General features: G+C 35.0%; 1 protein-coding gene across 1 annotated transcript; it reads left to right on the forward strand.

Moving 5' to 3' along the window:
- The first annotated feature begins 861 nt into the window (after positions 1-861).
- On the forward strand, positions 862-22,039 carry LOC111152141 (cysteine rich secretory protein 1). Its single transcript, XM_022510445.1, has 7 exons — positions 862-927; positions 5,647-5,784; positions 9,678-9,768; positions 10,864-11,012; positions 14,067-14,164; positions 16,277-16,365; positions 21,912-22,039. The coding sequence occupies exons 1-7, from the start codon at positions 862-864 to the stop codon at positions 22,037-22,039; spliced, it is 759 nt and encodes a 252-aa protein (XP_022366153.1).
- Positions 22,040-25,557: the final 3,518 nt, after the last annotated feature.

The raw sequence follows: 25,557 nt of genomic DNA on the forward strand, positions 1-25,557 counted from the left end.
TTTATGTTAGTTTCCTGTTGTTACTGTAACAAATTACTATAAACTTAGTGTCTTAAAACAATACAAATTTACAGTTGTGGAGGTCAAAAGTCCAAATAGTCTCACTGAGTGGGCTAAAATCAAGATTCAACTAGGAGGCACCAGGGGAGAATCCATTTCCTCGCCTTTTCCTACTTCCAGAGATTGCCCACATTCTCTGGCTCATTTCCCTTCCTTTGTCTTCAAAGCAATGGTGGGTCTAGTTTTTGTCATGATTCATCACTGACATTGGTTCCCTCTTCCACATTTAAGTACCCTTATAAACTTGCATGGATGATCCAGGATAATCTCCCTGCTTTACTTATTTATTTTTTTTTAAGATTTATTTATTTTAGAGAGAAAGTATATGTGTGTGTGCATGTATGCTCGCAAGTTGGGGGAAGGAAAGAGAGAATATTAAGCAGACTCCCCACTGAGCATGGAGACCAATGTAGTGCTCTATCTCAGAACCCTAAGATCATCATCTAAGTTGAAATCAAGAGTTGGACACCTAACCAACTGAGTCACCTATGTGCCCCAATTTCCCTACTTTGAAGTCAGCTGATTAGCAATTTGAATTCCATCTGCTACCTTAATTCTCTTTTGTCATGTAATGTAACATATTCAAAGGTTCTAGGGATTAAGACATGAAATCTATCATTCTTCCAATCAAAGTTCTGTCTTCCTCTGTTGGCCCACTAGCATATTCAACTTTGTTTTAATCCCGTGGGTCTCTTTTTGCAGAAAATGCAAATATACTGCAAAAGAGAGTTGAAACAGGTTTATAATAAAACATAATCCCAGGAATTGACAGTAATCTAAATTTACGTTTTCTTCTTAGGGATGACAATGAAATACTTCTTGTATTTGGCTGCTGCTGCTGGTTTCCTGCCTATTTGGATTATACGAGTATGTGAGGATTGTATGTTTCATAATTGCTAATTGCATAATTCATAAAGGATAAGAGCTACCCCCGTAGAATTCATTTTGTTACAGACACTGTTGTGAGGACGCTATGCCCATTACTTACCCTGGTCTTACCTGCTCTAGTAGGCAAGTACTATTCTTAATTTCACATTGCAGAGAAAAGAACCAAAGCAGAGGGAGGTGAAGTCATGTGGCAATGACAGATAACTGGGAAGTGGCAGACCCTGAAAGGAAACCTAGGCAGTTTGGCTTCATGGGGTCATGCCAATTTCATTATAGCTCCTCTGGATAATTCAAAACAACATGGATGGAACTAGAGAGTATTATGCTAAATGAAATAAGCCAGTTAGGGAAAGACACATACCATGTGATTTCACTCAGATATGGAATTTAAGAAACAAACAAAGGAGCAAAGGGAAATAAAGGGAGAGAGCGGGACCTTCATACTTCACAGTAAGGAAAAGCTGAGCTGAAGCAAACCCACCATCAGAGAGAAAGGAGAAAGACAGTGAGAAAGCAAATTTTGCCTTTAAGACCTAATCAGTACTAGGCTAGTCTAGGTCACGTAGTTAGTACATGTTCTAGGAGACAGCCTGGCCCAGGCTACCATGTGAAAGAAGGAATCAGTATCAGAGTTAAAAGTCCAGATGAAAAAGCAGGTAACAAGAACTCCTCTCAGTCAGGGGAACCAGAGCCTCATCTACTTACTGGCCAAGAAGACAAAGGAAAAATATGAGTGTTGAAGGCATTGATAAAACAGCTGTTATACATTCCATAGACAGATAGTTATTGGAATATTTGCATGGTTACAGAAAGTTTGCTCAGAAAATTAAGGCTTAAGAATTTTAAAAGAAAACAACATCGTAAGACAAACTAAGCCCCAAACACAAATTCATTGCATAAAATTTAAACATGAATCCTAGTTAAAGGAAATAATAAACTGTTGCTATTTGTCCAATAAAAATAAACAGTATGGTATATTCTCTTTTTAGACTCTGGATAGAAAACAAATAGACTAACAACTAGGCCGTGAGAACTGGCAACATTTTCAGGAATTTTGATTGGGAAGGCAAATAGAAAGTACAGCAAATGAATGGGGAAGTGAAATAAATGAAAAGTTTTGTCTGTTTATTTTAAGTTACAAGCAAAATGATCATGAATAAGTGGGAAGGAAAATGAATTGGTTGAAGTTATAGTGGAAAGGTAATGAGTAATGTAAGATTTGGTGAAATGTGGAAGAGAATGGAGTAAACAACACTGGGGAGAAATAGCTTTTGAAAGAATGACCTGTTTTTACTTTTTTGAGGATACTATTTTCCATTATGACTTTACCATTTTTCATTCCACCAACAATATATCGAAGTTCCCTTTTCTCTACGTCCCTTGCAACACCTAAAATTTTGTTTTTAATAATAACCATTTTAACAGGTGTGAGGTGATATATCATTGTGGTTTTGATTTTCATTTCCTTGATGATTAATGAGGTTAAGAACCTTCTCATATAGCCGTTGGTCATTTAGAAGTCTTTTTTGGGAAAATGCCTGTTTAGGTTCTTTGTGTATTTTTAAAATCAGGTATTTTGTTTTGTTTTATTTTTGTTAATTATACAAGTTCCTTCTATATTTTGGATATTAATTCCTTATCAGATATATAGCTTCAAATATTTTCCCATTCATTAAGTTGCCTTTTCATCTTTTTTATTGTTTCCTTGCTATGCAGAAGCTTTTTAGTTTGATACAATCCTACTTGCTTATTTTTTCTTTCATTGTCTGTGCTTGCCAAGACCAATATCAAGGAACTTTTTACTTATGTTTTCTTCTAGGAGTTTTATGATTTTAGGTCTTATAGGACCTTTCAGATCCATTATAAGTTGATTTTAATGTATGATGTGATATAAGGATCTAATTTCATTCTTTTGCATGTGGACATCCGGTTTTAAATTTGCCAAGAGGGTAAATCTTATGTTAAATGCTTTTATAAGATACACAAAATAATAACAATAGTTATAAGAAAGGGGGCAGGAGGAAACTTTGAGAGGTGATTGATATGTTTGTGTTCTTTTGTTTGTTTATATTGATGGTGATGATGGTTTCACAAGTGTATACTTACCCAAACTCATTGAACTGTATACATTAAACATGTATAGCTTTTACATGTCAATTATACCTCCAGAAGATGGTTAAAAAAATAAGAAAGTATGATCTGTTCTGTAGTACCACAAGTGATAAGGAGAAAAGAATGAGAACAGATAGAAGCAGATTAGTAGACTGACCAAGAGCAGCTGAAACAGAGAGTGTCAGAGTGTCTCTTTACTGGGGAAAGTAGGACATAGCAAAATCTATTGAGAGAGGTCAATGTAATTGGGGTAGAGTGCACAAATTCTGCAATTACATTGTGAAGAAAGACAAAGTGAACTAACCAGGTAAAATAAGTAGAATTGATGAGCAAAATTAAGGGACTGTTTGAGATTAGACATCAGGATTTTGTATGATACCAATACCTGGCGTTTTGTGGAATATTTTTCTGCCGTTGCTCATCTGACTCTGTGTGGGCAGGGAAATTTGTGGTCTCACCCAAAGTCGGGAATGGATGGGGAAGGAGTCAATATTTTAGCAAGGAATTTGTTGAAATAAGATAACGTGAATAGGGGCACCTGGGTGGCTCAATCATTAAGCATCTGCCTTTGGCTCAGGTCATAATCCCAGAGTCCTGGGATCGAGGCCCACATCAGGCTCCTTGCTCAGTGAGAGGCCTGCTTCTCTCTCTCCCACTCTCCCTGCTTGTGTTCCCTCTCTCACTGTGTGTCTCTCTCAGTCAAATAAATAAATAAAATCTTTAAAAAGAGAGAGAGAGAACATGAATAGAAAAAAGGAGAGAGAGAAAATAGAGAAAATGAAAAAAGAGCTAGAAGACTAGATTATGTTGAAAATAGAGTGACTGACCTTACCAATCTGAAAAAGCAGGAAATTCTGATCAGGCAGAGAAAAGTTTGACCAGGTGATTTGGCATTTAGTGTGATTATAAAATATAGGCTGTGACCACCATGGTGGAGACTAATGAGACTTGAAGGAGAGGTCTAAGAGAGAAAAAAATTCAAGAGTCTGAGATAGCAGATGACTGGAACTATCCATGTGAATGCTGAAGTCCCTTGACTGCAGAAATGGATGTGGACAGGATGGATTTGTTTCAGAAGGCCCAATTTCAGTGCCCTGAAATTGGGCCTTCTGAAACAAATTCAATCAGCTGAATCAGGATGGTTTAACCAGTTAAGCATGTGTGTTAGGCTCAGGTCATGATCTCAGAGTCTTGGGATCAAGCCCCGCATGGGGCTCTGTATTCAGCAGAGTCTACTTCTTACTCTTTCTCTGCCCCTCCCTGCTCCACCTCATGCTCTCTCTATTTCTCAAAATAAATAAATAAATAAATAAATAAATAAAATCTTAAAAAAAAAAAAAAAAAAAAACACACACACACATACACCAAAAAACCAGAAGGCCCAATTTCAATGAATGAGAGGAAGTGATACAAAAATGTTATAGGAAAATGAATGTTCAGAAATGAGATGGTAGAGCAATACGTCATGAGTTTCACTGGAGCAGAGTTCGGAGGAACAAGGAAAATTTAATTTGGATATGAGAAGGAGATTCTGGTCATTCCCTACCTCTCCTCGAGTATAAACAAGGGCTACCTGAAGTATGGAGGAAAATAGCACCATAGGACTGTGTTTCTGAGGAAATTGATATCCATAGGAAATAGTCTCTAGAAGGGTCTTCTGGATTCCATATTTATGCCTTTTTCCCATTCCAATTTTATGTGGATATAAAATAAATGAAATAACTACAAAGTTGAGCAAGGTATGGTGTTGGATTCTATTTGTTCAGAAATTGCTAATGTTCCTATGGTACTTGAGGAATAAACAAATACTACTCAAATTATACTATGTATGTTTTGCCACTTTTTAAACAAAAGGAATAAAGTGTATGTGATATATAGTACACACACAAAAGAAGCTGCTCTTGATAGAATTAAAACCTAAAACATTAAAGCCATTTAGTTTTCTTCTTAGTTGCAAGATAAAGGGTAAACAAATTAAAAGAATAGTCATTAATTCTGGATTGTAGCTGATTTTAATTCTATTTTATACTTACATATATGCATGTAAATGCTAATGTTTTTTCATAAGCATAAGAGAAAAAGGTAGAATCTGAGTTGAAGACACTGGAGGCTTTGTATTCAATAATTAATATCTTAGATTAGACACATCCTTTAGACAGTACTCGAGTGCAAGTGGTTTATTTAAGAACCAAAGAGAACACTTGCAGGAAATGGGTTGGGATAGGAGCCAAGGAAGGGAAGTCAGTGCAATGTCAAGATATCTTCCACTGTGGCTTATATGGCCCTAAAAAGTACTTTTACATGGCTCAAAGTACCAATCATAAATTTGAAAAACCCCAATCATAGTATATCCAATGTTTTATGCTATATACTTGTATAATGTCAAATGACATTCAGAAACCCGAAAGACTAGAACTGGAGAAATGGAAAATAATCCATTGACCAATTATTAATTTTAAAATCCTATAGATCATTGTCTAGTAAATATAAACTATAAATTCATATTGCTGTATGTCTGCTAGGAATATAAGTGGTGAATTACACATAAAAGAAATAAGACTAATTAAATTAATTTTCTGATCACAGGCAAAACCAACTCCAGTTCCATATGTTCCATATAATACTCTCCTCACTGAACTGGCAACTGTCCAAGAAGAAATCGTTACTGTACATAACACCCTCAGGAGAGGAGTAGTTCCGTCAGCCAGCAACATGCTAAAGATGGTGAGATTAATTAAACAGCAACAATGATGTCAATAATAGTAATAGTGTTTACTGAGTTTTTATTAAGTTCTCTTCACTTCCAGTATATTAAAACGTTGGTCTTCCCAAACAAATCGATGACTTAACAGCGGAAGAAATGGAGACACAGAGGCCTCTGGGTGGCTCAGTCAGTTAAGCATCTGCATTTGGCTCAGGTCATGATCCCAGTGTCCCAGGGTAGAGCCCCACATCCTGCTCCCTGCTCGGCAGGGTCTGCTTCTCCCTCTCCCTCTGTGTGCATGTAACCTCTCTCTCTCTCAAATAAATAAATCTTAAAATTAAAAGAAAGAAAGAAAGAAAGAAAGAAAGAAAGAAAGAAAGAAAGAAAGAAAAAGAAATTGGAGGCACAGAGATGGTAAGTAACTTTCCCAAAATAACATAGTTTTTAAATGACAGAGCAACAATTCCAACTCAGACAGTCTAATTTCAATCCTAATGTACCCTAGGACAGTGCTTCTTAATCTTGAAAGAACTGCCAAAGAACTTTTTTAAACACAGATTCCTGGGCCCCACTGTCTGAGATCCTGATCTGGAAAGTCTCCGGTGGAGACCCCTGCAAGGTCCCAGCTGAAGCTGATGCTACCGGCCAGTCCGCACAGCGAGCTCTAAGTTATAGAGGCAATTCATAACTGTCTTCATTGGGCAGCAGCCCAGAGGCTAGACTGTCATCTGAGAATCAAGCTGTCCAGATTCGAAGTCAGGGGGTCCTGCCAGATAAACCAATATTGACAAACCTATTTCCCAGTTCCCTGGCACCCCATAAAAAGAGAATTGTCTTTCCACTATAAACCTGGTGTGTGAGCGGAGTAGGTGCTACAGAACAAAACAAAGTTAGGGCAGTCTCAGAAGTACCAGGTGATTAGCTGCATACATATTATCTCCCAGAAGTATCACTCAGGTTTCTCTGCAACCTGATCCTGGTCCCTTTAACCTTGCTTGGACGGGTCTAGTGTACAAGAATTAGAAATTTCTATTTCTAATGAGCACTCACTCTGGAGAGCGATTCTAAGAGACCGTCTCTTCATGCAAATGATGAAAGTGGGAAGCAAGTGAAGAAAAACATTATTTTCAAATTTATCTCTTGGTCACCTTAAAATAGAAAGTGTTATTTAAACAAAACAATAAAAATTCAGTACCTATCACAGGCTTTCTTGCATTGCGAGTGCTGTGCCTGACATGTATATTGTGCTTACTGTTGACATGCACTCTTTTAGAACTTTGTTACATTAACTCATTTAAATCAATAGTTCTGTGATTCGGATAATACTGGCATCTCCATTTTATTGATAATGAGTCTGAACCTCAGAGAAATAAACTAGCATCCAAAGTAATAAGCACTGAATTAAGTACAGATTCAAATGCAAATGGCACAGCTCCAGGCACCGGCTCTTAACTATATATCTCCCTTAGTACAAACAGGGTCCAAACTCCCTGGACTCCAATAGGGTCCAAACTCCTTGGCTTCCAGAAGAGCAAACACATGTAGCTAGGAGGTTCTAAAGAAATTTTAGAATAAATGGGAAGTATAGACTCTGATTTCAGAGATTATATTATTGTGGATTAAAGGCAACTACAAAGGAACTTTTAGAAGCTAATGTAAGAATGAATACACTCAGGTGCTAAAGTGTAAAGGGAGGAGAGATCAACAAGACTATAAATTAGGTGACCAGTAAGACTGAATCGTATTTTAAAAGGAATACGAGAGTTGAGCTGTTCCATAAACAATGCGTTGGATGTGGCTAGAAAGGAACTGATAGAGTTAACAGCAGGGCTGAAGAGGCAATCACAACTGCCAGGCAGAGATTTTCTAAAAGTTTCCATACATAGGGTTAGAAACCAATTAAATGGAACCACGTATTAAAGCCAGAATTCATAGCTTTGGTACAATAACCCTGACTACTCATTTGTGATTTTAATCCTGGGTCTATCTCAGAAAGAAAGGAGCATCTTACCGGTATTAATCAGAGATAATATCCTAGACAGCTTCCTTAAAGAGGTCTGAACCACAGACTATATGTAATGAATGCTGCAGGTAGTTTATGCGACAAGATAAGCATATTCAGATGGAGATTAGCATGCAGAATGTTTATTGGAGAACAATCACGAGATTGACACCTACCTGTGGAGGTAGAGAGAAAAGCAGCAGTGGACATATGGAAAAGTTGGATTGTGATATAGTCACAACAGAGGGCTCAGATAATTCTTCAGGAAGCTTAGTACAACCAAGACAACCCTTCTGAGTAGGAGGGAAGTGGCGTGGAATTTACAGTTCCCATATCCATCAGTTGTTGGGTATGGACTACCCCAGGGAAAGGGTTATGCTCCTGGGTGCAGGACAATTTTTACAAAGGACAGACAGTAGAACTGTCAGTGGACAGGACTCCTAGCTTAAGAGGAAATTAGTGCTTCAGAAAGTGACCTGGTAGTACATCATGGCATATACAACAAGCAACGAGTTGTAAGTTACCCAGATAACTTATAGTCCTAATCACTTGGTAACCTGGTCATAATAGGCAAGTTTTTGTTTTTGTTTTTGTTTTTGTTTTTAACTAAGGCATGCAATGATGATATTCCCACCAGGAGATCCTGTGTCCTAACAGGATGTGTTGTATCATCTCCACTTCCTCGGGTAGATAAATCCACTACTAAAATATAACTTTTCTCACATGAAGCAATCAAACCTTACTAAACGGCTAATGACTTAATTCATCTCAAGACTTAATAAATTCCTCCAAGGAATTTATTCCTTGGGTATTATTCAAAGGTACTTCTGTAAAACTAACCCAGAAGGCAGCACACACATATAACAGTTAAACATCTTTGCTACCGGGAAAAATGGTGAAAATCTAAGTCAGGTGTCATCCAAAACTTATTCTAAAGAGTAAGTGAATGATTTATGTCAAAGCTTGTAGTAAAAAATGAAGTCTACAACTTTTGTTGGTGATGTGTTGCATGTAGATGTAAGGATTAAAGAGTGTTAGGAAGAACATTCGTCAAAGTCCCATGATTAACGATATAGACTTTTTGCCTCCTTTCAACTTACCTGGAGATACGCCTGACAAAATGCTTCAATTCAACACAATTGACACAGATTAAGAGTTAAGAGCACACATTCTGAAGACAGAATAATGTGGATTCTAATTCTTTTTTGGCTACTTAGTGGTTGTGTTACCCTAAGAAATTATGCAACATCTCTGTTTCGCCATTTACAAATGGGGATAACAATAGTACTTCCCTTATAGATTGCTCTGGGTCAAAATTTGAAAATATAGGTACAGAACTGGTAACAGATCCTGACATGTGGTTTTAGCTACTATTTTTATTATTATTTATAATTTTAGATGGAGACATGTGACACTGTACATAGCCGTTGTTTATTTGTAGAGCACATAGTATAAGATTTGTCATACTGCAATTGTGTTGCATAAATTACTACATTAAGACTTTAGAACAAACTATTAGGCATGAATGATGGGTCACATTTTACAGATGAAGAACATACTCAAAAAGATTAAATAATGTGTCAGAGATAAAACTGCTAATAAATAATGGAATGGATTTCTAACCCTGATCTGTTTTATTGAAAGCATTTACTTGAACTCTTTCACACTTCTGAGAGAGAAGCTATATCTGAATATTATTACCAATTTTGATTTTATAAATTCAAGGGCTAACATGATGAGTCAAAGTTTTGTCTCCCTCTTCCAACCAGAATATTTAATATTATTATTTAAATTGTTAGATTATAAAATTGAGGATATTGCTAGCCTTGGATTTTTAGAAACAATAAACTAGAATATTATCATGGAAATGCCAATAAGACCAAGTTCTTATATTTTACTCTTTCTCTGTAGGATTGGAGTGAAGAAGCTGCACAAAATGCCAGAATGTTGTCAAAGCAGTGTGAATTACGAGAAAGCAACTCAATTAAGAGGCGAATTACAAGTAGGTATATACATCTGCATGACTCATCTCCATACTCAAAAATCCTTAGGAAACATTAAGTAACCTGGCAAAGGTAAGTTAAGTCATTCAGTCTATGATATGGCCCCATAAATGACAGTGGATTGTGGCCCACTGCACTGTTTTCTTATTATTAATTTTTAAATTTGGATATTCAAATTTCAGATTCTTATCATCAGAAATAAGAATCAAAGCTCTCGATATTACAGAATAGTTGAGCAATACAATGATAACTGGATGGACAGCTAGATAGCTAGAAGCTTTCCATTCTATGTAGTTATTTCAGCTACACACTATATCACCCTAGGGATACCTTTGCCTTTGAAACACTAATAGAGTTGAGAGGTGAGTTCTATTCAATTCTACTGAGCTGTACATGAGAACAAATTTAGGTGCTCATAGAAGAGTCCATCTCAATGGCATATATATCAGGTGGATCACTGCTGGTTTCCAGAAAAGCTATTAGTACTTCCTCCACAAGTAGACATTATTAACACTTATGAGATACTTGTTTATTACAAAATATTTTTAAAATACTAATGAAACTTCTATATTTACAAATTATTGGCCATTTTTGCCCAATGTTGATGCATGAATTAGCAGTAGGAATCTTTCCTGCCCCAGAGAAAGGTAGATCACTCCTGAATACCATTTGTGATCAAGAACCCGCATCACAAGTGGATGGCTAAATGAGCAAATGTTTATTCCAAGGCCCTTACATAATGAATACCTCTCTGTGGCTGTTTTCAAGTCATGGGTCCTGTTACAACCCATGAGCTACTTGGACTGGTTTCACCCTTCTCAACAGCTCAGAAGTGGCAGAGTCTGAAATGTTGACCTGATTTCTAAGCTTGCACATCACCTCCTACTGTCAACTTCTCACCAAACCAAAGTACCAGAAGTTGCCAGCAGAGATTTCCAGCAGAGATACAGCTGAGGGTTTTTTGTTTGTTTGTTTTTATAAGACGTTGCTTGGATGACTGGTAAAATATTTGTAAAATGAAAATAAGGAAAATATCCTTGTAATATATTTCCAAGTTTCTTCAAGTATGACACAGACTTTTTTCTCCCTTTCAGATACTTTTTGTGGAGAAAATATGCATTTGACAACTTATCCTATCTCGTGGTCAAATGTAATTAAAATCTGGTACAATGAATCTAAATATTTCAAGTATGGGGAACAGATATCAACAGATGATGACTTAACAACGGAGCATTACACTCAGGTAAGCTGCATATTTGCAAAGATGCACATTGTTTAAATGTCTAGAAGCATGTGTGGAAAACAGGTGACTGAGAAAAATCATTCTACCCACTTTTCGCAAACTTGCACCTGACCCACTGAGTTCCTGTTATAATTTGAAACATAAGGAAATGCGATTCCCCCAATAGATGGCTTAGAGAAGCTGCTTAACTGTTTAGTCTCTCTCTTTTTTTTTTAATATATTTGGACTTTTGGGAATTAACAAAATCAAAAAACATCAGTGTCACTTATAAATTATATTTCTAATATGTCTAAAGAATGAAAATAATAATACCTTATAATACAGAGAATCCTCTTCCTCTGGTTTATTTTTATTGTGATAAAATTATATGTATATATCTATAAAATATACACATATATTATTTTTATTTATCATATATAATTATTTGCATATATACATGTATAACACATAACAATCATTTGTATATGCATATATGAATATATTTTATAAAATTTGCCATTTTAATCATTTTAAAATTATGTAGCATTAGTGTTCAGTAGCTTTAACTACGTTCAAATTGTTATGAAGCAATCACGACTATAGATTTTCAGAACTTTTCACCTTCCCAAACTCTGTACACATTAAACAATGACTTCCCCCTTCCCCATCTCCCCAGCCTCTGGCAAGCACCATTCTACTTTCTGTATCTATCAATTTGTTTACTCTAGATACCACATATAACTGGAATCATTCAATTTTTGTCCCTTTGTGTCTACCTTATTTCACTTAGCATTATATCCTCATTTGATGTTCATTCATGTTGTAGCACATGTCATAATTTTACTCTTTTTTAAGGCTGAATAATATTCATTGTATGTATATACCACCTGTTGTTTATCCATTCATTCACTGATGGGTGTTATGTTGTTTCCACTTTTGGCTATGGGTAATAATGTTGCCAGGAACATTGGTGTGTACATATCTGTTCATATCCTGCTTTCAGTTCTTTTGAGTATATACCCAGAAATGGAATTTCTGGATCATATGGTAATCATATGCTGAATTATTTGAGGACCTGGTATACTGTTTTCCAGAACAGCTGCATTATTTGACACGTTCCCAGTAGCAATGACACTTCTGATTTCTCCACATCCGTGCTGTTTTGGTCTGCTTGGACTCCCATAACAAAGAACCACAAGCTGGATGGACTAAACAACAAAAATTTATTTTCTACAGTTTTGGAGGCTGGAAGTCTATGAACTTTTGCAGCATAGTTTGTTTCTGTGAGAGTTCTCTTTCTGCCTTCTTTTCATTATGTCCGTGTATGGACTTTACTTTCCTTTTGTCTGTGCATGCTTGCAGAGATAGAGAAAGAGAGAAAAAAAAAAAAAAAGAGTGAAAGCATGAATGCCAGCACTTTCTTATAAGGACACAAACCCTATCAGATCATGGTCCCAAGCTTAGAACTTCATTTAACCTAAATTACTTCTGTAGAAGTTCTTTCTCCAGTTAGAGTTGCTGGGTTATATCAGGTTATTTGGGGTTTTGTTGCTGAGTTGTAAGAGTTCTTTATATATTCTAGATATCTATCCTTTAGTAGGTATATGATTTGCAAACATCAATTCCTATTACATAGAATGCCTATTCATTTTGATGTTAGTATCCTATGATGCACAAATGTTTTAAATTTTTATAAAGTCCAATTTATCTATGTTTTTTTTTTCCTTTTCTATCTGTGTTTTTGGTGTCTTATCCAAGAAATCACTGCCAAATTCAATATTGTGAAGTTTTTTCCTTACGTTTCCTTCTAAGAATTGTTTTTATGGTTTCAGCCCTTACACTTATATATTTAATTCATTTTGACTTATTTTTTATAATATGGTAAAAGTAGGGCCCAGCTTCATTTATTTGCATGTCGATATCTAGTTTTTCCAACTTTGTTTGGGATAAGGCAGTCCTATCCCTGTTGACTCATCTTGGCACCCTTTTGAAAATCATTTGTCCATATATGAAGACCATGTGAAGATTTATTTCTGGACTCTATTTTAGTTCTAAGGTTTATATGTCTATTGTTATGCCACTACCAGTGTTTTAATTATTATAGCTTTGTGGTAAGGTTTGATATTAGAAAGCATAATACTTCCAACTTTGGTCTGCTTTTTCAGGACTGCCCATTTAAAAATCATAGACTTTATCATTTATGGATAACAATGCAGATATTCTAAATAAAAGACTTTATTATTTATTATTTATTTATTTATTATTTATATATTATTTATAATTTATTTTAAAATTGATACCCTTGGACAAAAAGGATATGTTCTAGGAATCTAAGAATGTTATAACATTAGACTCTTTATTCATATAATTTGCCTTATCAAACAGAGGATGAAAATAAAATGATCACCCAGAGAACTAAAAATCTGCCAAATTTGTGACATCAATTCTGATTTTCTATTTCTTTCAGATAAATGTAGACTAAACTTACTATATACATCTAAGACCATTAGTTCCATCACACTCCGATGGTAACCTAATATTTCCTCTTCCAAACACTTAAAAAATTTATTATCCAATTCCCACAATACACCTGTGATATAGAAGATAATACTAGTATTTTATACAATTTTACAAATAGAAAAATAAAATTTCAAAACATAAACTGGTAAATGCCATACAACCAGGAAGTGGTAGAAATAGAATTTGACACTGAGATATTTTGCCTTAAAGGCCAATTCTACTCTATACCATACTTCTTCTCTGATGATTAAATAAAATTCCTCCTATTATTTGATTTGTATATAATCACCAACCAGACTCCATCATGTTACCTGATTTTCCATATACGGTTGATAATAGAATGAGCCAGGATTAAGGATGGCCAATAAGTGTGCATATGTATGTGTGTTATCCAGACATATGCAAATCTTTCTGTTCCTATGACTTCCTAATAAGCCATGCTCAAAGCATCCTAAAAGCAAATGTGTTTATTTTCAGCCATGGATAACAATATTCATATTGTAATCCTGAAGCCGAAGTCAAATTATTAATGAAATAATCTCTTTATCATTACAGATTGTTTGGGCCACTTCTTACCTCATTGGCTGTGGAGTATCATCATGCCCCAAAAGACTGGCAACTCAGTTTCTCTATGTTTGCCACTATTGTCACGAGTATGTATTGTACAGCTTGGTGTCACACAGCCTTTAGAGATATATCCCTCTTACAGAATCCAGTTTATTAAAGAGTATATAAGAAAACTCAAATAAATATTTCATTTCATTTAAGTGGAACCTTAGGGATAAAATGTCACTTAGCCAATACCTAAAAACATTGCACACACACACACAATTTTATTTATATCATATTTTTAAAATAAATTTTTTATTTATATTTCATTAATAGAAGGCCAAATTCAAAGCTATTACCTGTGTTATTGATTAGCATAAGCAAAAAAACAAGGGTTTCTACTTCAACAATTCTAAAGTATATTTAGAATGCAAGGGCAGAAATATCGTGGAGTATCAAGAATAAACAAATGGAAAATTGAAGTGTTCCTTTATTTAGCTTTTTGGTCTAACTATTGATACATGCCTTTTCTTTAAAAATTAAATTTACGTGTTATCAAGGTGGGAGTCACCACTCCTAGAAGAGATCATCTGATTGCCTAGGTGAGGGGAAGGTGGACTCCTTTGCTCTCTCAACTGTGGTTGCTCTATAAGCACGACCAATTTCAGACAAAGATGATTGTAGAAGATCACAGGAGCACACTGTGTGGCTCCAGTGGTAATCATAAGAAATTAGAGATTGTTCAGAGCTTGATATATAGTCCTCTAATAGTTCACTACAAATGCCTGTTTAAATATATTCTGCTAAGGAAAGTTAATGAGTGGTCTGCATACGTCTCTTTCAGCTATCTATACCTATATAGTTGAATACGCAAATTTTCCATCATACTATGAGCTCTAAGCATAATGTTTAACTGCAATTCCCTCATGTGTGTTGCAAAATAAAAAATGTTCAATATGAATCAGTAAAAATTATTTATCTGTTAATATGTTACCATATTTGTACTTTTAATGAGGTCTCCAGTGTCAGTATAGATTCAATAGATATATTTATATAAGAGCTCTATATGAGTTATTTTCTGGTCTTCTCGTGTCTTGATTTTAATAGTTAATATTTTTTATGATTTTATCTATATAATTAGTACCAAAGACAGTAAGATATCTTTACATCTACAACACATCAACTATACTAAATCTTTCAGGGGCTGGTGGTGGTTTCTGGTGAACTGACGATTATAGAAAAGTAAAACACATGGAACTATGATAGAGAATATTCTGCAGCAAAGTTTAGACCAAGAGTCTGACAAAATCTCTTACTTAATTAAGGATTAAGTTCCTTTTATAAAGTGAAATTTGGGAGCACCTGGCTGGCTTAGTTGGTAGAGCATGCAAGTCTTGATCTCTAGTTCATGAGTTCAAGCCCCACATTGGGAATAAAACTTACTTAAAAAAAAAAAAAAAGGCAAAAAATAAAATAAAATTTTAACAATTCAGATATCAAAGGGAACAATATCAACTAGAATGCTATTGTAACCAGAACATTTACTTTATTTTTCAAGCACATTATGTAAGATTCAGTTATAATCCATCTTTTTTTCTTAGATATCTGTAGGTAAAACTGTCTTATCTGAATTTCCTATTAGCTTAGACCTAAAAATTCTCATCCACTCTCTCTCCCCCAAATCTACCACTTTAGATTTAGCCATATTGACAGATTTTCATATTTTATAATGCTCTATATGTTTCTACACAAGAGAAACATGTATCAAGTTTCTCATGATCTTGTGCAAGATTAAATTAGAACATTTCCAACTTGACTCACTTAAAATGTTCTCAACATGTCCTTTTACATGACTGCCTACCAAGTCCTTATGGATATAAATAAATAAAAGTGACCAATTATAAATGGCTCTAAAGCTCTTCTGCTTAAGATTTGACTGTTCATAGATTCCAGTCCTGTTAGAACCTAACTATCTGAATAGGGTAAATTCTAAAGTTCTTAGGAGCCCACAGTTGCCCGTTACACATTCAGAAAGATAAATTGTCATCATTGCAAGTCTAGAAATCTTAAACCTATTTTAAAGATTATCATCATTATCTAGAAGTGGTTTTCAAAAATTGTTTTCAAAGTTGATTATAAATAGTGAGTAACATTTTATATGCATTGTCCAAGAATCAATATTATTACATCATGTTTTCCTTTATCCTTTTTTTAAGGGGAAATGATCCTGCCAAAATGAATAATCCTTATAACACAGGAAGTCCATGTGGAGACTGTCCAAATGACTGTGAAAATAAACTTTGCAGTAAGTTTTACATTCAATTTGCTTAATGTAGACCCAGGAGCCATGTGTCCTCCAAGTTAAGGATTGACGATATTGCACTTTTCTATAACTTTTTTCTGAATCATCACACAAGGAAAAATCAACATTATTTCTTATTTCTCCTCCCTGAGTGACCAAGAAGATGATTGATTAAATCTAGGGGAATGGATATTAGAAAGGCTAAGCCTAAACTCAAGCCCCTCCCTAAAGTTTAATGACCCTAATAGGAAAACTTGGATAAGATGTTAATATAACTATATATATTTTTCTCAGCTCTATAAAAAAGTTCCTGGGCTCTCTTATTGCAACCTTGATATTAGACATATTGTTTTCAGGATACCAACATTCTCAGCTTCTTGCTGCTCCATAGCTCCCCTACCTATCTGACCACTTATTAGGGCATGTAATTTCTTATGGAGTCATCCTTATTCTTCCATGTTCCTACGGACATATTAGAAGATATCAGTTGATGGTCACACTGTCCCCTTACAGCACTTGCTCTATTTCTTAAATAAACCTTACCTACAAAGCGGTACTAACCAAATGGGTTCCTTTTTCTAGAGGTTCCTGAAAACATAACTCCTAATCCCTGAGCATAATCTTGATAAGATAATTTTCAACAAGTTTATAGAGAAGTAACTAGCCCAGGAAAAGTACCCTTTAACTTCAGACTTGGAAGTCCAGAAGACCTATTTTCCCACACCTAAATAAGTCACTTTGTTAATTCTTAAAATTAGGAAAATAGATACTCTTTTTCAAATTTCCTCTCTCTCTCTAGAGAGAGAGAGATAGATAGATACTCTTCTAAGTCTCATTTATTCTTTCTTTTTTTTTCTTTTTCTCTTACTTTCAACCTCACTTTTTGCATCCCATTTCTGAAAAGAAATGTGGTTGGAGAAAAATAGAGTATCTACTAATTACCTATGCTGGGTGGATGGGGTAGGTTTTTTTTAATCCAAGATATAAGAGGAATGTCTATAATGGTATAAAAAATGTAATAGAAGTAAAATGAGAGTAGGAAAGGGAAAATATTACTCAAGAAGATTAAATCTATGGCATAAAAGATGCATATCTTAAACTCTGCTCACCTATAAATGCACAAGAAGATGAGAAATATTAGAGAAAGATATCTCAGATTGGACCACACTGGAATGGAAACGATGCTTAAAATATAAGACCTGGATATACACAAAAAAGCAGCTTAGTGTAATTCAAATAAATTTTATAAAAATAAAATTCATAGTATAAAATAAGGCAAATTATATGTATTAATATAATTTATATACTATAACAGCAGTAAAAGCAGTTCTAAGAGGGAAATTCATAACAACAAATACTTATAATAGCAACAACAACAAAAAAAGCTCAACAAATTAACTTTATTTTCAAAACAAAAAGAACAAACTAAGCTCCGAGTTAGTAGAAGGAGAAAAATAACAAAAATTAGAGTGGAAATAAATAAAATTGAAACTGTGAAAAAGTGAAAAAGATCAATGAAAGGAAGAGCTCTTTAATTAAAAGACGACTTAGAAAAATCTTTAGCTTTAGCCACACTTACCAGAAGAAGAAGAGGAGGAAGAGGAAGAGGAAGAGGAAGAAGAAGGAGAAGGAGAAGGAGGAGAAGAAGGAGAAGGAGGAGAAGAAGAAGAAGAAGAAGAGGAGGAGGAGGAGGAGGAGGGGAGGGGGAGGGGGGAAGGGGGAGGGGGAGGGGGGAGAAAAGAAGAGAGAAGAAGAAGAGAAAGAAAGAAAAGAAAATAGAGGATGTTTAATAATTACAATTAGAAATTAAAGCAAAGACATTACACCCATATACACAAACAAAAAAAAAGCATAAGAGTCTACTATGAACAATTGTATAGCAACAAATTGGATAACTAATTTGAAGAACTGGATAAATAGGGATTTATCCTATTTGTACATACAACATACAAAACTAAACTTAAAAAAAAAATACAACTTACAAAGACTAAATTATGAAGAAATAAACACACAGCACACCAGAACTGAATCATGAATAAATGGAAAATCTGAACAGACTAAGTACTAATAAGTATATTTAATCAATAATCAAAAATCTCCCAACTAAGAAAAGCCCAGGACCAGATGGCTTTACTAGTGAATTCTACCAAACATTTAAATATTTAGTACCAATAATTCTAAAACTCTTTCAAAAAATAGAAGAGAAGGGAACACTTCCAAACTCATTTTATGAGGCCAGCATTACCCTGATACTAATATCAGAAAACAACACTGCAATTAAAAAAAAAAAAGAAAAGAAAAGAAAAAAAATTACCGGCCAATATATCTGAGGAACATAGATGGAAAAGTCTCAGTGAAAGTTAACAAGCCAATTGCAACAATACAATGAAAAAATCATACACCACAAGGAAGTGGAATTTATGCTAAGATAGCCAGAATGGCTCAACATCCACAAATGAGACAATGTGAACAATAAAAATCATATAGTCATCTCAATAGAAACAGAAAAAGCATTTGAAAAAAATTGACATTCTTTCATGATAAAAACCTGAAGCTGGGTACACAGGTATCACATTACCTCAACATAATAAAGGCCAGATATGAGAAGCCCACAACAAGCATCATATTCATCAATCAAAATTGAACAGCCTTTACTCTAAGACCATGAACAAGACAACAATGCCTACCTTTACCATTTTAATTTAACATAGTACTGGGAGTCCTACTCAGAGTAGTAGGACAAGAAAAAGAAATACAAGTAATTAAAATCAGAAGGAAAAATAAGACAGTCTCTACTTGCAGATGACATGATGGTATATATAAAATACCATAAAGACTCCACCAGAAAACTATTGGAATTAATAACTGATTTTAAAAAATTGTAGGATACAAAATCAATATTAAAAAAATCAGTTATTTTATGTATACTACCAGCAAACTATCAGAAAAAGAAATTTTCTTAAATCCTATTTTTAATTGCATAAAAAAGAGGAAAAAAACCTAAGAATAAATTTCACCAAGACCTATATACTGAAAATTAAACGATATTGCTGAGAAATATTGAAGATACAAATAAATGAAAATATATTCCATGCTTATGGATTGGAAGAATTAATATTTTTTAGAATTTCCACCCTATCTAAAGTTATCTACAGTTTCAGTGCAATCACTATCAAAATTCCAAAGGCATTTTTCAAGAACTAGAACAAATAATCCTATCATTTGTATGGAATAACAAAAGATAGCCAAAGCCATCTTGAGAAAGAAGACTAAAGCTCGTGGTATCATACTTCTGGATTTCAAACTATATTACAAAGCTATATATAGTAATCAAAACAGTATGGTATTAGCATAAAAACAGACACAGATCAATGGAACAGAATGGCTAACTGAACATAATAAAATATATATAAAACAATAGAGAGCCCAGAAATAAACCAATACATATAGGGTCAATTAGTTTATAACGAAGAAGCCAAATACATACAAAGGGAAAAGACAGTCTCTTCAATAAATGGTGCTGGGAAAACTAGACAGACAGCCACATGCAAAAGAATGAAACAGGAATCATATATTACACCACACACAAAAATCAACTCAAATGGATTAAAGACTTGAATACAAAACCTAAAACCATAAAATGAGAAGAAAACATGGGGCAGGGGTGCCTGGGTGGCTCAGTGGGTTAAAGCCTCTGCCTTCAGCTCAGGTCATGATTCCAGGGTCCTGGGATCGCCTGCCCGGAGTCATCTCTGCTCAGCAGGGTGCCTGCTTCCCTTCCTTTCTCTCTGCCTGCCTCTCTGCCTACTTGTGATCTCTGTCTGTCAAATAAATAAATAAAAATCTTAAAAAAAAAAAAAAGAAAAGAAAACATGGGGCAAACTGACACTAAAAGAAAAATAACAAAAGCAAAAATAAACAAGTGAGACTGTATATAACTAAAAAGCTTCACAGCAAGGAAAACCATCAACAAAATGAAAAGACAACACATTGAATGAGACAAAATATTTGCAAATCTTATGTCTGATAAAATGTTAATCTCCAAAATATATAAAGAACTTAAAAAGCTGAATAAAAATTCCAATTAGAAAATTGGCAAAGAAGCTAAATTTATATTTTTCCAAAGAAGATATCCATATAGCCAACAGGTACATGCAAAGGTATTTAGTATCACTGATCATCAGAGAATGCAAGTATATACTGCATATATGTTAGAATGTCTATCATCAAAAAGACAAGAGGTAATAAGTAGGGGCAAGGGGGTATTGAGAAGGAAACCCTTACGCAATGCTGATGGGGATGTAAATAGGCACCATCACTTATGGAGGCTACTCAAAAATTTAAATATATAACAGTCATATGACCCAGCAATTTTTCTTCTGGATAGCTATCTGAGGAAAACAAAAACATTAACTCAAGAAGATATAGTAACTTAGCCATGGAAATGACCTAAGGATCCATTGACAGATTTAGTGGATAAAGAAAGTATTTTATCTATCTATCTATCTATCTATCTATATATACATACACACACACACACACACACACATTGATAATGTATATTGTTCAGCTATAAAACAAATGGAAATCTTATCATTTATGACAACATGGATGGATTTTTTTTTCTTCATTTTATCATTTTTATTATGTTATGTTAATCTCCACACAGTACATCACTGGTTTTTGATATAGAGTTCCATGATTCATTTTTGCATATAACACCCGGTGCTCCATGCAATATGTGTCCTCCATAATACGCATCACTGGGCTTACCCATCCCCCCACCCCCTCCCCTATAAAACCCTAAGATTGATTCCCAGAGTCCATAGTCACTTATGGTTCCTCTTCCCCTCTGATACCCTTCCCTCTCCTAATGTCCTCCATATTATTCCTTATGTTCCACAAATAAATGAAACCATATATTAATTGTCTTCCTTTATTTGACTTATTTCACTTTGCATAATCTCCAGTTCCAACCATGTTGCTGCAAATGTTTGGTATTTATCCTTTCTGATGGCTGAGTGATATTCCATTGTATATATGGGCCACATCTTATTTTTTTTTTAATTTATTTATTTTTTATTTTTTTATGGGTGGATTTTTTTTGAAAGATTTTATTTATTTATTTGACAGACAGAGATCCAAGTAGGCAGAGAGGCAGGCAGAGAGAAAGGGGGAAGCAGGCTCCCTGCTGAGCAAAGAGCCCCATGTGGGGCTTGATCCCAGGACCCTGGCATCATGACCTGAGCTGAAGGCAGAGGCTTAATCCACTGAGCCACCCAGGCACCCCTGGATGGATCTTGAAGGCATTATTCTAAGTGAAATAAGTCAGACATAGACAAACACCGTATGGTTTCACTTGTATGTGGAATCTGAAAAAACCAAACTCCCAGATAGAGGAAACAGATTGGTAATTTTCAGAGGCATTGGGGATGTGGGGGCTGGGTGAGGGTGGATAGTTCCATTGAAGTCTTTAAGAAGATTATCTCGTTTTTCAGTAATGGTGAATTTTGGAGGTAATATAGTATAAATATGCTTTTTCCTTCCAGCTAACCCCTGCCTCTACTATGATGAATATAGTAACTGTAAGACACAAAAACGAAGTTTCGGATGCGGGTCCCAGTCAGTTCAACAATTCTGCAAAGCTAGTTGTCTCTGTGACAAGGAGATAAAATAATCTTGGTTATTTGCAGGTATAATGTGCTGTTGGGGAAATGTCCACTGGATTACATCTTTTACTTTACTTTGCTTCAGTAGCTTCTGCTAAGTTTCATTTGGTTTTAATTACATTAGAGATGCTAAATTTTACTAATCATATATGGGCATCCATAGATTACATCAATTCCACCCACTCCTGTCCTGATACTTCCTGAAACAGGTTGACAAAATTCAACTGATGGTTTAACTGGCCACCTTGACAATAACCTCTGCTAGAGGAAGGTCCTTCCCCTGCTTCCCCATGTCTCCAACCTTCCTGATGTTGTCTTCCCAAGAAGACAAGAAAACAAAAGGATCTAACCATCTTTGGACCCATTAACATTAACTTCTGTTTTACAACTGCAAAAAGAAGCTTTCAAAATTCCAACTAACCTGCAGTGTAATTTTTCATTCCATAACCTTATTTCTATTTTAAATTGAGCAATAAAAAAATCCACAAAGCAAATGAAGAGTCAAATATTACTACTTGCAAGGCAAAGTGCTTAATTGGAGGAGGCTTAAATATCTCATTGTTTTATTATTATATCTGTAAACATTTGTAAAGTGGGGGAAAATTTTGTTCCTTACATTAACAAAATATGTGCTCAGCACTGATTACATACAAAATGTAATGCATCTATAGAGGACATTGTATGCCATATTCAAATGAAGACATAAATATTAGTGAGTCTGAATATTAAAGTAACCTGGAGAAGTGTATGACCACACAGAAATTCTAGTACCTGTTGTTTTGTTTTCAGTTTCAGGGCTTCCCCCCTCACGCCCCGTAATTATGTTCTTTCTAAGAGTTTATATAAACTAAAATTCTCTAGGTTCTCATCATTTGTCATGTCATTTATAAGAAGCAGTGGAGGAGCGTCTGATGGTCAGTGAGCATCAGACTCTTGTTTTCAGCTCAGGTTGTGATCTTGGGGCTGTGGGATTGAGCCCAGGTCAGGTTCCTACATTCAGCAGGGAGTTGGCTTGAGATTCACTGTCCCTCTCCCTCTGCCCCTCCTGCTCATTCTCTCTCTTTCTAAAATAAATAAGCAAATCTTTAAAAAATAAGAAAGAAAAAAGAGAGAGAAAGAAGGAAGGAAGGAAGGAAGGAAGGAAGGAAGGAAGGAAGGAAGGAAGGAAGGAAAGAAGGAAGGAAAGAAGGAAGAGAGAAAAGGGGGGAGGGAGGAAAGAAAGGAAGAAATACGCAATAGAAACCAAGTTTTACTTCAAGGATGAGAATTGTTTGTGTGACACCCTTCTAAAATTTCATATGCTAAACATCTCCAAGGAAATGTGATATAAATTATAATGCAACTTGTTGAATGCTTCCTAACATTACTCCCATGTAAAGCTTATCAGGAGAGTTTATGCACAAGCAACACACTTACTCATAGAAAGAAATCTCATGCTAAGTTCAGAGTCACTGTCAGGGGAAGTGTCATGATTAGATTAAAGAGCTGGAACACATATGTGCATGTACGTGTGTGTGTGTGTGTGTGTGTGTGTGTGTGTGTGTGTGTGTGTACATATACTAATACATGTCCACAAAACCCGTGAAGCAAGGATAGTAAAGTGCGGCATTGATGACAGATCTGATTAGGTTGTAAGGTTCACAGTGGAGAACAAATGGGCACAAAAATGGATCCAGATTACAGGAAAACATGAAGAAAAGCCAGACTGAATGACTTTTATTTGATACCATGAGCAAAGATAACACACTCCTGATTCTCAACGATAAGAACTCTATATTAAAAACTGGGCTCTGTACAGATTTATATGGGGGCATGAGCAATAGAACAATCCAAGATGTGCAGACTAACAGCTGGCCTAAATTTCAGGGATCATTGTGAATTTTCAAAATGTGCCCAAGGAACAGCATTGACATGAACTTCTTTTCCCTAATATGGAAAGGCACCACTGTTCCTTCACCAGTGAGGGTACAGAGATCTCAGGGCAGTTCAGGGATCATATACCCTGAACCTTCAAATACTAGAGGAGTATGGTTTGTCTCCTACTCTTAGATTAGCCTGTAACTCTCTCAATTTCCCCAATGTATTAAGAAATGGAAGGAAAATTATTAGACCTAATTAAGAGATATGATAAACTGATAGAGAATATAAAAAACTTATAAAAAATATTATATATTAAAAAATTAAAATATGCATGTCATTACTGCAAGTGTTCAAAATATGGCTAGAAGTACTTAACAAAGAATTAACAGGGGATTAAAAGATAAAGATTGTGATGCTAATTTTTAAAATTTTCAAAAACATATGATCACCCATGTTACTTTTATGTTATTCTATTAAAATTTATATTTAGATAGTTTGTCAAGGAAACCAGATAAAAAGTCAACAATCAAAAAAGATGTTCCAGGGACACCTGGGTGGCTCAGTGGGTTAAAACCTCTGCCTTCAACTCAGGTCATGATCCCAGGGTCCTGAGATTGCACCCACATGGGGCTCTTTGTTCAGCAGGGAGCCTGCTTCCTCCTCTCTCTCTCTCTCTGCCTGCCTCTCTGCCTACTTGTGATCTCTGTCTGTCAAATAAATAAATAAAATCTTAAAAAAAAAAAAAGGTGTTCCAATACATAGGCAATATCTCCATCAATGTTTCTTTTTACAAATTTATACTTTACCTACATTTGTATCTCATTTACTATGCGATCTTTCATTTTGAGTTTTTCATCTCAACTATTTTTTTATTTCCATTATTTCCAAGTGGTTATGATTTATAAACACTTGATTAGTTAATTTTCATTTTGTTTTTTTCTCTAATGATATTTGTTGTGTTTATTTTAAATGTGTACTGACTTTTCAATAATTCAGCTTCCTGAACAAATGCTCCATTGTTATCTTTCTCCCACAATACTGAAGGTAACTCAGGTATACTGAAATTTTTGCCATGAATATATTTGTTAGTTTGAATTCTTAAGTCTGCAAAGATCAGATTGGGTTTTGTTCTCGATTTTTTCATGGTGTGTTTTGGTAGAGTTGGAAAAAGACATTCAGTCTGAGGCTTTATGTTACAATCACTGGTCATCTGCTCCCCAATTATTCGCACAAGCAGATGTTTTCCATCCTCAAAATAACACCTTTGCTCCTCTGTTCCATAACTTCTCCTCCTGGCTGCAACACTTTCAATTAAAAAGGACCAGAGGCTGCCAGAACTAAGTATATTTATTGTTCTAGGTTCTTAGCTCCTTGGTCTCCCTGCCCCAGGCATGGTTTCAACACTCAACATTACTCTGTAATTGGCAAAGGAAGAGCAACACATATTTAAAATCTCTCTAGGACACTCATGACTAGGTACAGGTTTCTTCTTCTTCCTTTAATTTTGCAATTTCCTTTCATTTGACACCTTATTGTGCTGACTGCTCTGACATAAATTCCAGGTTTAGTTAGTACTGATCTAACCATCTTAGGATCCATCCATATTACTTCTGTTTTACAACTGCAAAAAGAGGCTTTCAAAATTCTTGTCTTGTTTCTGTCATCT

Source organism: Enhydra lutris, unplaced genomic scaffold, assembly GCF_002288905.1.
Source record: "Enhydra lutris kenyoni isolate GAN:26980312 unplaced genomic scaffold, ASM228890v2 scaffoldscaffold28, whole genome shotgun sequence".
Classification (NCBI taxonomy): Eukaryota; Metazoa; Chordata; class Mammalia; order Carnivora; family Mustelidae; genus Enhydra; species Enhydra lutris.